The 16,302-nt window shown below is 34.8% G+C and overlaps 1 protein-coding gene across 8 annotated transcripts in view; it reads left to right on the top strand.

Moving 5' to 3' along the window:
* The first annotated feature begins 1,391 nt into the window (after positions 1–1,391).
* The window catches only part of vg (transcription factor vestigial), a 61,110-nt gene continuing 46,199 nt past the window's right edge, over positions 1,392–16,302 (top strand). For 3 of the 8 annotated variants that reach the window (XM_087402746.1, XM_087402742.1, XM_087402744.1), the window contains exon 1: positions 1,400–3,558. In XM_087402746.1, the coding sequence (XP_087258872.1) occupies positions 3,358–3,558 (201 nt within the window). In that variant the 5' untranslated portion in view covers positions 1,400–3,357. Of the gene's footprint in view, positions 3,559–16,302 lie in introns of all 8 variants that reach the window. The other 5 variants (XM_087402745.1, XM_087402743.1, XM_087402741.1 and 2 more) reach the window with 4 other exon arrangements.

Raw genomic sequence — 16,302 nt, 5'->3', positions numbered from 1 at the left:
TGATTAAAATTAATCCGGTGGTCAGAAATAAAAGGAAATCCTGTTTTTTTATTTATGTCTGACACACATATGTTCATTTAATCTTTAATTTTTTTTGGTCTAACCAACATAACTTAACTCACAATTCTCACAAGAGATTTTATACACAACTTCTTAATGGGAGTATAAGTCGAGGTGATATTTACCCTTTTTTATGTAATTTTTTGAGGTGTTAGGAATGGAATAGGATAATTTGCACAATCAAGTTTGAGAGCTGTAGGCATACATTTTTCAGAGCCAGACTTAACATACGGTACAATAAAATATTTATCTTTGAATTTGTCTTGTATGAATGAAAATTATTATCTGTTTTATTTTTATTGTGAATATGATAATTAATTCTTTTTTGTATGATAAAAAAATGAAGTTAAGAGGATAGCCATTATCTAAAAAAATATGAATAGCATCAATAAAATTCCTTTGTTGACTTAGGGTGAGATAATAATACAATTCTATCAACTGCATCATAAATAACTCCTCTCTTATGACACAAAGGATAATGGAAATGGAAATTCAAAAATCTACTTGAAAAGATTTGGTTTTTGATACCTATCAAAAATGATTTTATTTTCGTCGACAGTAACAGTATAGTAGTGTTAAAAAAATTCAATCTCCCATTATTCTCACATTCTGTAGTAAACTTTAGTTTTATATATAACGAATTAAAAGTGTCAAGAATATCATTCAAAATGTTAGAAGAAGCTGCTAATATAATATCAACTACATATCTAAAGTAAAAAGAAAGTTGTGTAGGTAATCTATCAATAATTAATGATTCTAGATCTTGTAAAATTATTTTAGCTATAATAGGGGATATTGGAGATCCCATGGAGATCGAAATATATCTCTTGCTTTTTTTTAATTATCTTGCAAGTTTAAAGTTTGAAGTGTCATTCGTCTGAGAATTATTTCAAATATGGTTAAAATTAGACTACAAAGCGATTAGTTAATGCCGCGTAAAAATGCGATTTCTACGACAGCAATATTTCTATAGGAATTCTGTCTTGAAAACACCTTTTCTTCTTCCTCTTCCTTTTCCTTTTCTCTCTCTCTCTCTCTCTCTCTCTCTCTCTCTCTCTCTCTCTCTTCACTACGGCAAATTAAGCTTCCCAAAACACCGCGAAACTGTTAATTAAGACTCATTATGCACGCTGCGGGGGATGGTTGTCCGGGATAGAAGGAAGGTGGCCGTAGCGGAGGATGAAGACCACGAAGAAGCCGGAGAGAGGAAAGGGAAGCGAAGGAACAGGGAGCGAAGGAGGTTTAGGCGGGGGTGATTTAACCCGAGTACGAACTTCTTAATACCACAGCTGCAGTTGGGTTCATTGTGGGATCAATACGGGGAGAGCTCGTGGTAGTGGCAGGCCAAGTGCGATTGGCCCTGACGATCGAGCACGGTGATTGGCCGATGTCGGCACTGCCAGGAGGCGGATCCTGCCGTCGCGGTCCCCAACGTGTTAGGGTGATGGTAAAGGGGAAAGAGAATACCAACGTCAGCCGCTCCGCTCGAAAACGACGGGACGGCTCTAGAAAAAGACAGCAACAGGCTCTATGGAGAGAGGGTGACACACGGTGTCGCGTACGGGGGGTTTCAGTTTGTGTTCACCCATCAGAGACACACCACCATCGGCGATACGCTCCGTTCACGTTGCGAGGGTGAGGGTTTGCTTTTCGTTCTCCACTGATCATTCTCTTGTTCTTCAAGAGAACCATCTGACTTTTGCGTTAGATCGTGTCCGAAGAACGTGTCGCAATCGAACGAGCGTGATCTTATTATTAAAGACGGTGTTATCGAGATTTTTGGAAAAATAGATAATTGGAAACAATTGTGAAGCAAAGTAGTGAGTGTCGTTTTAAATCGCAATTATCCTTGTATGACATATGAGATGACGAGGACAGTGACAGTAGCTACTAGTTAAGTGAAGTGTCGATGAAGTTTTAATAGAAGGAAGCAGTTAAATAGTTTGATCAAGATAATAGTTTCGTTTTCAACAAACTGTAATTTGTGAACAATTGAAATTTGTTGAACTAGGAGCTATGAAGTCAAATTATGTACGTCATCGCAAATAGTCGACACAGAATTGAAATCAGTGACAATTGATTCACATAGAAAAGTTTTGAAGAGAACTATTTGAGAGAAAAAAGAAAATGTTGCGAAAGCTAATTACTGGAAGAAATCTGACAAAAGAAAATTTTGAAAAGTGAGGTAATAGAAGTAATAGAAGAGGAAGTGTCATACAAGAATTTTTCAGATATCTTTATATGTCTTGCTCAGTTTTGTCAAAATTTTAATTAAAGATGTCCTATAATTTGACATATTCTCAGCTAATATCTACTACTTAAATCTTTTTGCATTCAGCTGACGTGCTTATAGAAGAAAAAAGAAGAGCGATCGATTTATATAACTTTTTCCATCGGCTTAACTATTTCGAAGAATTATTAACGTGTAATTTGTGATTTGCCATGGTTCAGTGATTTCTGAGAAAGAACAACTAAAATTATTTATTTTTTACTAAACTGTTTATGTATTAGCTATGATACATGTCATCGCATTTTAGTAGAAATGGTCATTACTATATTTAAACAAAATTGATAAGTATATCTTATTGTGATTGACTTACAAATATCTTATCTCTTTCATAATTATCGCTTTCACTTTTTACAAATATTTCCTTCCTTGTTTAATGATTATATATTCAGATAACGTAAACAAATATTTTCTTCCTTGTTTAATGATTATATATTCAGATAACATTAAAATTGCACTTGAATAAATGAGGAATTTGAAATGATTATAAATATTGAAACACGCGTCTTCGTGAGTTAATATCATATTTTTTGATAAATTTTGAATTTTAAATGGTGCAAAAATAAAAAATAATAAAACTGTTAACAATAATAGGAGTTATTTAATTTTCTTTATAAACAGTGCTATATTAATGCTATATACCGTTAATTTAATATACATATAATAATTTAAATATAATAATTAAAATATTTATATTGATCATATTAAGCTACCGAAGAAGCGAAACTAGGGTATTCAAAGAAAGCAGTTCGATATTATTGTTGACATTATTACATTGAATTATATCTCGCTGTCGGTGTATGCTACAGCACGGACCATTATCATCAGTGATGATTTAATCACTTTAATGACCTTGGATGATCTCGAACGTTTGATCCGATCGTGGCCATCGTGAGCCATCGACGGAGTTGGAGGACAATTTTAGGAGTGGTGTTGTTCGAAAGGGTAGTGCGACGTTCGGGTACGCAGGTCTGCAGGCCAGCTCTGGGGTGCCGGGCCCGGGCGGGGTGATGAGCTGCTCCGATGTGATGTATCAATATTATCCTTACCTGTACCAGACCCATCGGCCACCGCCGCCGCATCCGACCCATCCTCATGCGGCCCCGCATAGTCACCCTCACGCCAATCCGCATGCGGCCCACCACAGTCCAGCCAGGCCGGCGCCTTTCCAACCCTTTCCGGCGGCCACGGCGACACATCAGTATGACAGGGTAAGTCGAACTTCTATTTTGATTTTGAAATAATGCTAGTGTCAATCATCTTATTTGAAAGTTTGTTAATTCTTATGATTGCAAAGCAAAAAATTTAACTCGATAGAACTCTTTAATAAAGGATTTGTAATCAATAGTAAAATAAGAATAAAAAAAAATAATTCTAAAAATTTATAAAATTAATTCACGACTAGTCTATAACGTAGCTGTCCCTTACAAAAATTTAATACTGGCCAATTTAATTGGTTTTCTTGCTGAATTAATTCCTTATTTTAAATATTAAAAGTACTGTTATTCAGTGCTTTTAATACTCTAGATAAGGAATTAATACTTATATCTTTTAGTAATAAATTGGTTAGTATTAAATGTAAGAGATAATATGTAAATATAAATTATTCCTTAAAGTGATAAAATTTCAGTGTACGAAGATATCACAAGATAAATAAATAATGAGTTGATTGTATATTCGGCTACGCTCGTTGATTGACTAATTATCCTAATCTTGCAATACAAAATTTATCATTAAGATGAAATACAAATTGTGCGAAGGCGCTAATAAAATGCTTTAGAACACTCAACATTTCAAGGGTGGTCCATCCACGCATTTTTATAACCCCCATTCTGTGGTCGTCTGTTCCCTTAAATTACCCAAAGCAATTAAAAACAGACCCACGTAGTCACCAAATTAGGCGCGTTTAGTAAAAAAAAAAAAACTATAGTCATTTATAACAAGTTTCATTTGTATTTTACATAGACTGTCTTCGCTTTTATGGCGCTTGGACACTCTTTATTGCCATATAAATTAAGTCAAAAAGATGACTTTATTGAGCAGAATATATTTATTCTTTATTTAGCTTATATTATTAGATAAATTGTATACAAACCTTACTAAAAATTTTTCTTCTTAAATTAAAGTCTTTCGAAATTTAGTGCGAAGATTAGCTATTGAATTCTTGAATCTCTTTGGTCTTTAGTCCTTGAATTAACTTCGTCTTTAAGCTTGCTAATGCTTGAGTCTCGGATTGAAATTGTCAAATAACAAATAACCCTCTCGAATCATTTTATTTTTAATTTCTCAATTTTTTATATCGTCTAGTGGCCCTTCCTAGAATTCAAGAAGCATCGCTGACGAAACAATATTTCGCTCAGTTTTGCGTATCCTGAAATAGTTTCGAGACGGCAAGAAGGAAGGAGTTTTCGCGAGTAACGCGTGGAATCGCCTGTGCATCATTTTAATTTGTCTGCTGGGAGGTCAGGCGTGCTCCTGCCCTCGACGAGTACCCATCCGTGCACCCATCCGTGCACTGTGGGGTGTCGAGCGCTGTTTTGCTATCTTTCCCGGGCCGGTGGGAAAGTAATGTTCCTTTTTTCCAGCACCAATCTCTCTTAGGTAATATTAATGCTTGTAACTGCTTGTAACTAGTGATGCACACCGGGAATATTCTTGAAAGTATATTCTTGGAAAACGAAGATATTCTGAGAACGAGAATACTGTGAGAAAATTCTGAAAATATTTCGCGATAATATCTTTTAGATATTATTTTAGAACCAATATATTTTTCGAAACTATTGAAAAGAAGAACATAGCTCTGGGGAATAATTACTGTAGGATAAAATATTCACAAAGTATGAATTATAATCGTTAAAGAAAAAGTTTGGAAATTAAAAACCGTTACTCGCGACTTACAGATTTACAATTTTTTCGACTTTATTGCATCATTCATATACTGATTATTTTAAAAACTATAAGAAATGATTAAAATTTAAAGATAATTGGGTAGTTACGTTCTGGTATCTCATTTAATCTCAATATGTAAATGAGAGTCTTTAAAATTTATCGACTGAAATACGAGAAGAGGAAAGAAAAAAAAGAAGTATATCTTCTAGAAAGTAAAAGTTTCCCAGGATTTTGCAAAATCAAAAATTTTTATATTATAGAATAAATATATATAAATTTTATTCTGGGACATTTTTGAATTAATACAGTTTTGAACATTAAAAGTTCAGAATTTTTTTTAATTAAAAACCCTAATGACAGAATTCTTTTCATTCTTGCATTTTATATATTCATGTAAAAATGCATACACATTTTAACTACAAGTTCATTTGAAATTTAATTTTAAATTTAACCAGAATTTATGTAATTAAACAAATCCGGCGATCTGTCTCTTTCTCTTTTCAAGATGTATAACAGTAAAGTATATATCAGTGGTCCATTTATCTATCAATCTTCCGGAGACATTGTAGAAATGTGAACGGCCCGACGTTCTCTTTTCTTTTCTCCTTTTCTCTTCCGTTCCATGGTAGCGATCGCGAGATAACACTTGGCAAAAGCGTGAAGCGCGCGCGATACGAGCAAAGAGGAGCAAAGGAAGGAAAGCCGATCCCGACAGTCGGACAGGACAGGTTCTCCGCGAGGGGGTTCCCCCGAGGGAAGTGAAGGGTTCCCGCGGATTCCCCAGCTCATATCCTCGTCGAGCCCGGGTAGTTCACGCGACCGCGGCGACACGATTTTACTTTTATTTAAATCTTTCTCCTTTCTTTTATTTAGGGTCCCAAGGAACCGAGAGAAGCGTCGCTCATTTTGCTCCTTTGCCGCAGCCTTCGCTCTCTGTCCCCCGGTCTCTGAATTAATAGCCACGCTAGTGTTTTTCGCAGTGTGTCGGCCGCTACGTTCTGTACGCGTGTATGCGTGAGCGTACGAAAGCGCGTACCGACGTGACGCGGGTTAAAAATGCGCGTCGTTTTCTCACGAGACGCACCGAAACCGCCGTGCTTTATCGTCCTCCGCTCACTTAGCCGAATAAGAGAACGCCCGTTCGAGCTCATGGTATAAACCCCACTTGTGACGAATAATACGCGAGACATCGCAGAAATTGCAATTCTTTCAAACCGCGGATATTAAAAACCGGAGTACAATTTCCGGATTCTTAAATATCGTGATATGTAACGATATTTATTATTTGATATTCAGTACAGCTTTAGATTTATCATTAATTAGGATGAAAAAAATTCAATCATCACTATTCTTGATTCCTTTTTTTAAATAAATTTTATTCTTTGCAACAAAACAAAAATTTTTAGAGGTAATCAGATAGAATTCGCTGACTAGTCTCATTTTGTACAATACGAAAGTTTATAAAAAATTAAACGATGGGAAGTACGATTCATCGGAAAAACACGTGTGCCAAAGGAGGGACAGGTGCTGGTCTCAGAAGAAGCTCATAAGAACCTGGCTATCCTTCATTAGCACTCTTGTTATCTGACCGATGTTTCTTCTACGCACAGCTAACGCACACATATGTGATGACTGTACCGTCATACGTCTTGCAGTCTTGCACCATCACCGCAAGTTATGTCACATAGATTGCACTCGGTCGCAGTCGGTTAATGAAAATAGAGTTAGCGAGAACTCAATATAGCATATTATTTGAAGAAGCTTAGGTAACGTTCTTATCTGACATTTTTGCGAAATTTGTGCGAAATTTATTATAAAAAATTACGGGTTTAGTCTCTCTCTTGAAGATTTCAGAATCGTGAAGGAATTTGATGTCTGCGCGAGGAACTCGAGGAGACAAGGATTCAAGATATCCAGAATTCAAGGAATCTATAGATTACGAGCGATTAGAATTCAAAACGTCCAGAATCTGGGGCATTTAGATACAGGGTACTTCGAACTTGTGTAATTCATAGTCGCATTCGTAGACTTCCGGAGCGAAACCGAAACAACATCGTCAAATGTTGCGTTAATCGAATTCTATCTAGATCACTTTCTTGAGATCTCCTCGGTAACGATAATAAGCTATCAGTTAGCCTACCTCGGGAAACTACCTAGAGAAAGAAATCGAGAAAGAGAAAAATAGAGCGAGAGAGAGAGAGAGAGGGGAGAGAGAGAGAGAGAGAGAGAGAGAGAGAGAGAGAGAGAAGGCGAGATAGAGCGAGGAAGGGAGAGTAGTCGTAAAAGCACATTTTTCTCGAGTATCTGGCCGATTAATGAACCGATGTCGTCGCCAGGACCACCCCGAAGGATACGCATACGGGACGTGCATCCCTCGCGAGATAGACCGACAGCAGTCCAGAACTATAATACCTAGCCTATAACCAGCTCCTGTCCGTCCTCCTAGCAGCAGGTCTCAAACGGACCGCGCCTTTACCTGATCAAGTTTTACGATCGTCGCGCCGAGGTGGCGATGTGTCCTCGTGTTATCATCCTGGCGGGATCTGTCCTGGCTAAAGCAGGCTCCTGCTATGACTTCTTTTATTATATTTCTTTTTCTTCCCCTCGTCCCTCTTTTTCTTACATATCCTTTTCCACTGGCGTTGTGCTTCTTGCGATTAACGAATAAAGGACACTACTTTGCGATCTGCAATCAATGCATTCATCAATCTGATCAGTACTTTAGAAACTGGTATTCTAGAAACGAAAGACGGTAGTGATAAGAAATATCTATTTTTACTTAATTCTGCGTAAAAAAATGATTAGAATAATAAATGATTAGAAATGCATTGTATTATTTAACTCTATAATTAGTACGATAATTTTCTGATTCTTTATTACATACGATTAATTATCCCAAATTAATTTTCGTCATTTTTATAAGCCTAAAAAAATTATTTAATGATTTTTACATATATATTTTAACGTCTTTAGAAAATGTTTATTATAAGTTGTATATTTAAAAAAGGAAAAGATACTCTTTCAAATGTTTAGAGTGAAATGTAACTTTAAAGAATGAAATCTCACTTTTAAAAATTGACAATTGAGTCACTCTTTTCAAACATTGGCTGAATTGTCGCGTCATTTCATTCTTTAGAATTAAATTCCAATCCAAATATCTTAGAGAGTAGAGATTATTATTTAGCTAGATGTTTCTAATATTTAAAAAATGTGTAGGACACGAATAATTCACGTGTGTTACTATAAAGGATTAAGAAGGTCAAAATCAGTCTTTACATTTTAGAATTTCGATATTTCGATTTTATTTTTAGAATTTTCTTATTTTGAGTGTTTCTAATAACTTGCCAGGCTAATTGTGTCATACCTTTATACTCTGATGATACAATTCATTTGACGCTATTTCTTCTATTTTTTAAGCCAATTAATTATACGAAGTCACCATCGAAACAATCGATTTACTTTCCAGCGGACTGTCAATATACATATATGTTATCTTCCGTAGTATCGATACGATGCCGCGCATTTCAAGCCTTGGCATTCCCGTCGCATCGTATTAGGAGAGATCGACTACTACCGGCCAGTAATTTGTTGTTCTCGCTTCACTGGAATAAATTTCCACCGGGACTAGTTTCTCAGCCAACGCCAACCTTCTGCGCGCTATTAAGCGCGCGAGACCTTTCGCCTGCCGTCTTTGCATTCCATCCATGAGATCACTGTCACAAACGTTTATACAATCTGTCGCGGAAAATTGCAGAAAATCTACAGAATGCGATGCCGATTTCTAAAATCGCAGAACAACGATCCCGGCAGCTGAGTGGTCGGTTGCGATCGCGAAACGGGAAGCCAATATTGCTTCCATAAAATTCTATGAAATGTAATGAGTCAAAGAAGTGGCATTACAATCGTGTATTTCATATAGGCTATGAATAAAGATAATGACGATCGCGCGTATCAATAAGGAAGGAAAGTGAGGCAGAATGATTACACAACGTGATGCATTAACATCGCTCGAAGATTCTGGCAACAATTTATTTTTTATGAAACCAATAACTTTGTAATTTGGTAATATACCGAATAAAAATGATGAATTTAAAAATCGAAAATTGCATCAAAATTTCCAAATATTTGATAGGTTTGGAATAATGTATATATTATCGCAAGATACATACCGTATAAACAATTGTAATAACACACTGTTAAATTCATAATATTTTGTAATATTTTGATTAAAAATAATTCAAATTATGCTCCATTTAAATTATTGTTATATTTTTAATCAAAATATGAATTAAAATGCCAGGCTCGTAAAATTACAAAACAAATATAAAAAGGATAGCTGTCATCAATAATCAATAAGTAATACTTGATGTATTTAAAAAAAAAAGTTAATGAATTTTTATTTTCAGTTATGATAAGTTGTAAACAAAATTTAAAACTTTATTTACATTTATTAATTAGTTATTACATTAATCTTTAATTTGAAATATTATATTAACATTGCTAATATAATTAATAGCATTAAAATCTTAAATTAAATTGAACAGTATATTTTGCAGTATTTTTAATCATTTCTATACACACACATTCACACACACATACACACACACACACACACACACACACACACACACATACACTATGTTGCTCCTACTCAATATGTCAATATGTCATTAATTTAATTAAAAACGGAGAAAATTAACGTAAGATTATATTAGGTAAAAAATTTAACGTAAGAAAATATTAAATTTGACTCAAATTTTTATTTTATTATTTTAGTTTATTATCTATTAAATGCATACATTTATGGATGCTGTTTACTTTGAAACAAACTACAGAAATAAATAATTTACTTTTTGACACATGAAAATTATAAATAACAAAATGTTATTTAAGAGATCGAATTAAATAACATTGGATTATACTTTTGCTCTTTTAATATCTAACATCATGTTACTGATAATAATCATTAATACTTCCCATGTTTCCATTTTGTATATTTTGAATTCTTTTATTCTACGAAACGGAGTTCGACCATCATTCTTACCACCAATCAAATATTTCTTTCCCGAGCATTTCCTGGATCTCAAGATTTAGGGCTCTACGCCACTGTATGAACCACGCAGAAAATTTGCCCATAAAGCGGCGCGGAACGATCGTACACTTGCCTGTAAAAGAAAGAAGAAGCGAAGAGCGAGCGGTACATTTAAACGTTCCCCGCGCGGCTCACGGTATATCGGGAGTTCCCAGAGAGGCACGCAAGACCTTACGCTACGTCTTTACTTAACCCCTTGACCATGCGATGAACAACATTTTTCCAACGCGGCCGACCGTAGGGAGTTCTCTTCTGCCGTTCCCCTCGCATGAATAGCTTCCGACATTCGCCGACATGGTCACGCGAGTATCTGATGCCGACGTGGCGTTTCGATATCTCGTTACGGTGCCCGCAATGTGGTTGGAGAAGGAAAAACGAATTAATTACTATCAATCCGTGCATCGATAGAAGCGCGAGTCGTAAAAGTTAGCCAGGCCAGCCGGCTGACCCTGTCGAAGTCGAAGAGGTGCTGTTACTGCACACCGGCTATGAGCTACGATCGCCATCTTCGTTGAGCTCGGCTGAGCAGGGAACATCGACATCACCAGTAAAATCTTTTCTCTCTGCCTCTTCTTTCTCGCGCTTTCTTCTCACTGCACCGCAAAAATCGATGCCATCATTGACCATTTGCTATTTTGAAGATGTCGAAGAATTACGAATCACATTACATGAATCTTTAGAACTTTAGAACTTTATGTTTACCCAGACAACGAAAGTCCAAAAAGAAGATATAAATAATGTCTTAAAAACATTTTTATGACATGAATATCGATTATGTAACTTTCTCTTTCACGAAAATGTGAAAAGTGAAATTTTTTATGAATTGTATGTACATATACACATACATACAAAAAATTTTCACTTACATTTTTCTCTAGGGATAAGTTACATGATCGTTACTCTGGTGTCTGAAAGATATCTTCATGACGTTTCTTCAAGACATCTTATGTCCGCATTTTTAATTATTGGCTAATCAAGTGGCAAGAATTAGCATATGATGCTAATTTAAACACGACTTTAGTTTTCAAAATTCTTGCATCTATTTACTCTCAGAGAAAAAAGGCATGGTAACAATTAAAACGACAATACAAGTTTTATATGTAGAATTATACGAGTTTTATATGTAGAATTTATGCGTGCATAGTTATATAATAATTGCAAGTATAAAATATTTTATTCGACTTGTACATTAATTTTAAAACTTGTATAGCTGTCACCTTTATAATTGTTATCACTATATTTTCTCCAGTGTGTATAGATTCTAAATGCCTTAGATCTTAATTTTGCAAAATATATAGTTTCATTTCATCGATCTTCAATTCTATATTATGTGTTTTATTTGAATTATAAGAGTGTATTATTATCCTAGATAACAAAAAGTCTAAAATCGTCTTTAAGACGTCTTAAAAAATGTCTAGAAAGTTGTCCGATTCCAGAATCTATAACTTTAAGTATCCTTAATTTCTTGTCCATCTTATGTTATACAAATCCTAAGTTCATCAACTATGAAGATAATCTGTGAAGACGATGAACATTTCGATGTGTACGTTTTTTTAAGTGAATATTGTAACTCAAGTAACTCAAGTTGATAGAAAGACGTAGTTTGTGCACGGACTTTTCCTTATGGCACGCCAATGTATGAAAGATAAAAGGAAAGAAAAATTGGAAATAAAAGACACACGATGGTAATATCGAGAGACGGTTCGCCATGACGACGATGATACTTCAGACCGGTACAGCAACGGCATCCTCGACCGCGGTAGGATCAAACGGTGCGGTACGGATAGAAAGAGAACCGTAAGTAGGGATGTTGCGAGGTCTCGATAAATTCAGTATGTGGAAGTCCAAGTCGCTGACTTTTTAATCGGCACTTAAACGGGAAAATGGTGTTTCCGCCAATCTCTTGGCGAACGGGTCTGACCCCGTGTATATATACGTTACGTAATAAATATTATTTTATCGTTTATCTATTTTCTAAGCATTTCACTTTCCTGCGAATTCTTTTTCTTATTGACGTCATAGGAATAAACGAGCTTCTCGAATAAACTCTTAGTAAATAAAACATATATAGTAACGTACAAAAAGAAATATGTTTATCTGTGAGAGATAAGGAACTTTTCGATTTATCGGCAATTTTTAATTTTCTCTTTTATGAAGAAAAATATTTTTATATTTTGTAAACATAATTATTTCCCTTTTGGTATCTATTTATTTTCGCAAAAAAGAACCACGCGCTATACGAAAATGTTGAGTGATTTACTTTAGTCTATAGTCTTACAATATCGAATGTTTCTTCGCGGCGACAGCGGTCAGTGTCGCAGTGGCACAGCCACTGCTAAAAAGGAACGCGCAAAACTTTCACCGAATCGTCGCGAAATCGAGGTGAACTCGCCTTACCGGTTTAAACGAAAAAATTAATACGTGACCCGGCGACGGCAGCGGAGATCGGCAACCGCGTGGCTGAGATAAAACGGCATCCCGGTATCGGGAATCGGGTGCCACGAGTGCCAGGTAAAGACAACACAACGATGGACAATCATCGGACAAAAAGTGATTGGTTGCTCCTGGTATAAGGCCTGATCCGACTGCCTAAAGACCGGAATGGTGATGATTCTGTCGTAACCACTCGCGAATACTATCTGTTTCCCGGGATACAGACATTCCTCACTCTAATATATAGCATATTTAGACAGAATGATTTTCGAATCATATAGAATTAACAATTTTATAATAACTGACATTCGTATCTGATATTTAAAAATTTTTTTATTATTGTCCTATAAAAATTTAAAATGTTCTCTAAATTTCTTCGAGTGAAATTTCACTCTAGAAGAGTTTAAATACTTCCTCTATTGAAAAAGGATGAAAAATTTGCATTTTTGAATATGAATGGCAGATTTTTACTCATTTTTTTTTGGAATAAGATTTCACACTTTTGGAGTGAGATTACATTCCTTTAAAGTGAATCTCATTCCAAAAAAGTGAAAATCCTATTTAAGAATGTAAATTTTTCACTCTTTTTCAATAGTGGCAATAATTCACTCTTTTGGAGTGAGATTTTATTCCTAGAAATGTAAAAATCATCAAATAGAGTATAGCAACAATACATTGCACTATTAATGATTATTATTGCGCTCTACAAAACAATGATTAAAAGGTATTAAAATATTATATGTAAATGTTATATTAATATATAAAATTCTATGATATGAAACACGTCCTATCTGAATATGCTATTATATTAGGTGTTGGAATTAATTCGTAGCGTTTTACAAGTGATGGGAAGTACTTTCATTAATGTATTTTTTAATGCTCATGTGAAATAAATAACATTCTTTCATTAAAAAACGCTACGAATTAATTCCAACACCTAATATATTAAATTCATACAGCACACTTTATTCGAGGAACATTTTAAAAATGTTCTCAGAACATACATAAGGATGTCCTTTGGACGTCCATTGGTCTGTGATATAAGAATATTGATATAGGTTACAAGTTTTTAAAATGCTAGTAAGATACTATTATTAAATCGACGATCAATTAATTAATTGTGTGTAAAATTATTATTTCAGTTTATGATTGTGTTTTAAGTCTACAAATCGAATTGGCACGCAGTCTATAGAAGTGATAACAGATATTTGGATATTTGCATGTGAATATTATTAAATACTAAAACCCGTTTTGATCGAAAATAACATTTCTATTTTTATTTACGTTCAAGGATGTATCAGATGTCCTTAAAAAAAATTAAATTTGGAAATGTGTTTATGATACTTACACTTTAAATAAACTATATACATATGAAAGTTGAATAGGATTATATTTTTATTTAATAACACAGTTTTGTCGTTTTTTTATTTTATTTGTTATTATTTTTATTGTTAAGAATTAAAATTAAAATTGATATCTGAATTTTTTAAATAAGTTTTTTAAATATTCAAATAACTTATGCAAGTTTCATTGCGAGTCACTGATTACAAAGATATATAGAACAAATAAATATTTTGTTTATTTACTGGGCAACTAGTTCATACATCGCAATATAGTTCTGTACATAAATAATTTTGAATACCTTATGTACTTATATTTAAAAAATCGATATTTTTGTCATTTATTTTATAACACATTTCCATATATTTTTATTAGAGCACAGCTTAAAAAAATACTATTTATTAAAATAACTTATGATTCAGATAATAAACCGTCACCAAATTTGTCATATTATTTTTAAATGGAATTTAGTATAATTTGTAATTTTTTCATAAATTTGTTATCATTTTATAAATATGTATAAAACATCCTTAAACACTTCTCGGTCTATTCCACTTAATACTGTTATAGGAATATCTGTATCTTAGAAAATAGACACTATTACGAAAGCATCATTTATTTTGATTTTTAGGCAATCAAATTAGGTGGATTAGGTTTTATATTAGGAATAACTAATTGCCTTTTGCTCAATAATTATATATTTAATATATATATATACCACACAAAAAACTTAAGTAATAAGTAAAAAACGTAAGAAAATTAACACGTTGACTATTGCTTACATTATGGCCTTATGGTCTCTAATGTGATTAGCTAATTTGTTTACTGCTTACGTTTTATTGCTAAGTTTTTTTGTATTTTATAGCCTTAAGATTTTTCTAAAGTAACAAAAGTTATCCACTCAAAATTTCTGCGCTTATTAGCGAACAAGAATAATGTTTAAAAGCGTACAAGAAGACGGAAGAGAAGGAGAAGGAAGTGTTGTGCGTGGAAACGGCAGCCGTTTCTTTTGTGCCATCAGAGTGGTGCCTTCCTCGTCAGAAAGCGCGGATGCGTTTCTGCTCGAGGCGGTTACATTGAATTGCAGATAGCATGCGGACAGATGGACATTCATCCATGGACGAACTCGTGGCTGCAGCTCGTTGCGACAGCAAAAAAACATCCAGAGACCCTGAAAATCTTCCGATCTTGCCGATCTCCGTATCCTCGTAACCTCGATTCTACGGTCGTTCGTATCCTTGAGTTCTAGGATCTCTGGATGCCTTGAGCGAGAAAAGGAAAAAAAATGAAGAATAAATACCAAAGAGCTGAAAGATCATATATCTTAATTTTTCAAATTGCGACATTGTATCGCGATCGAATTTTGCTTATTTGACCTCGTATTCGTAAAATACGAAGGAGTTAAAATCCTTATCCCGCGAGATATCAGTTCATCAGAGTGAAGGATCGGTGGCGATCGAATCTTTTGGAGAAAAAACTCCCGCGTCAGCTATCAGCCCGCTCGTCGTTAGTCACGTGCGTCGCGCGGCGTAGCCATTTGTCTTTGTTCACTTTGCGCACCCGGTGTCCGAGAAAATGACCGCGCGTCTATTTGTTACGGAGCCGAAGCCACAAATCACGTTGCTGCACCTCCGCATGTCCTCGTACTTGCGAACTCTACCTCGCGCTCGTTTCGCGACTACCCTTCGAGTATATTTAAACGCAATTACTACAAGCGACCGCCCGGTAATCCCGCCGAAACACGCATCGCCGCGAGATTAACTGCTACGAACGTCAAGCAAGCCAGAAGTCTGGAATCCAGACGCCGAGTATTTCTCTGAGTACGTTATTATAACTTAAACCGCGATTCTTGATTTCAGCCTGCGCGTTTAGGATGAAACGATGACATCATCGTCTGAGTGCTTGTTAGCTATAAAGATCCACGAGAAATCTGAAATCTGTCACTTTTGCGAACATCCACCAATATCTATTAGTGATAGAAATCGTGAGAAATAGAATTATTATGCCAAAGGAATGCGAATATATATATATAATAAAAATGTTATCTACATTCTTCAAAATTCGCGAGTAATAGAACGTTAATCTTATACATTACTCGTGTGGTTTTTTTTAATCATAATTAGTCGCGTAGGGTGTTTATGATATCTCAACATTTACACATTTCATTATTCTCTATTTACAATTAAATAAAAATTGATAA

Source organism: Acromyrmex echinatior, chromosome 2 (genome assembly GCF_024713525.1).
Source record: "Acromyrmex echinatior isolate Ae372 chromosome 2, ASM2471352v2, whole genome shotgun sequence".
Classification (NCBI taxonomy): Eukaryota; Metazoa; Arthropoda; class Insecta; order Hymenoptera; family Formicidae; genus Acromyrmex; species Acromyrmex echinatior.
This window is presented reverse-complemented; position numbering and strand designations above follow the sequence as displayed.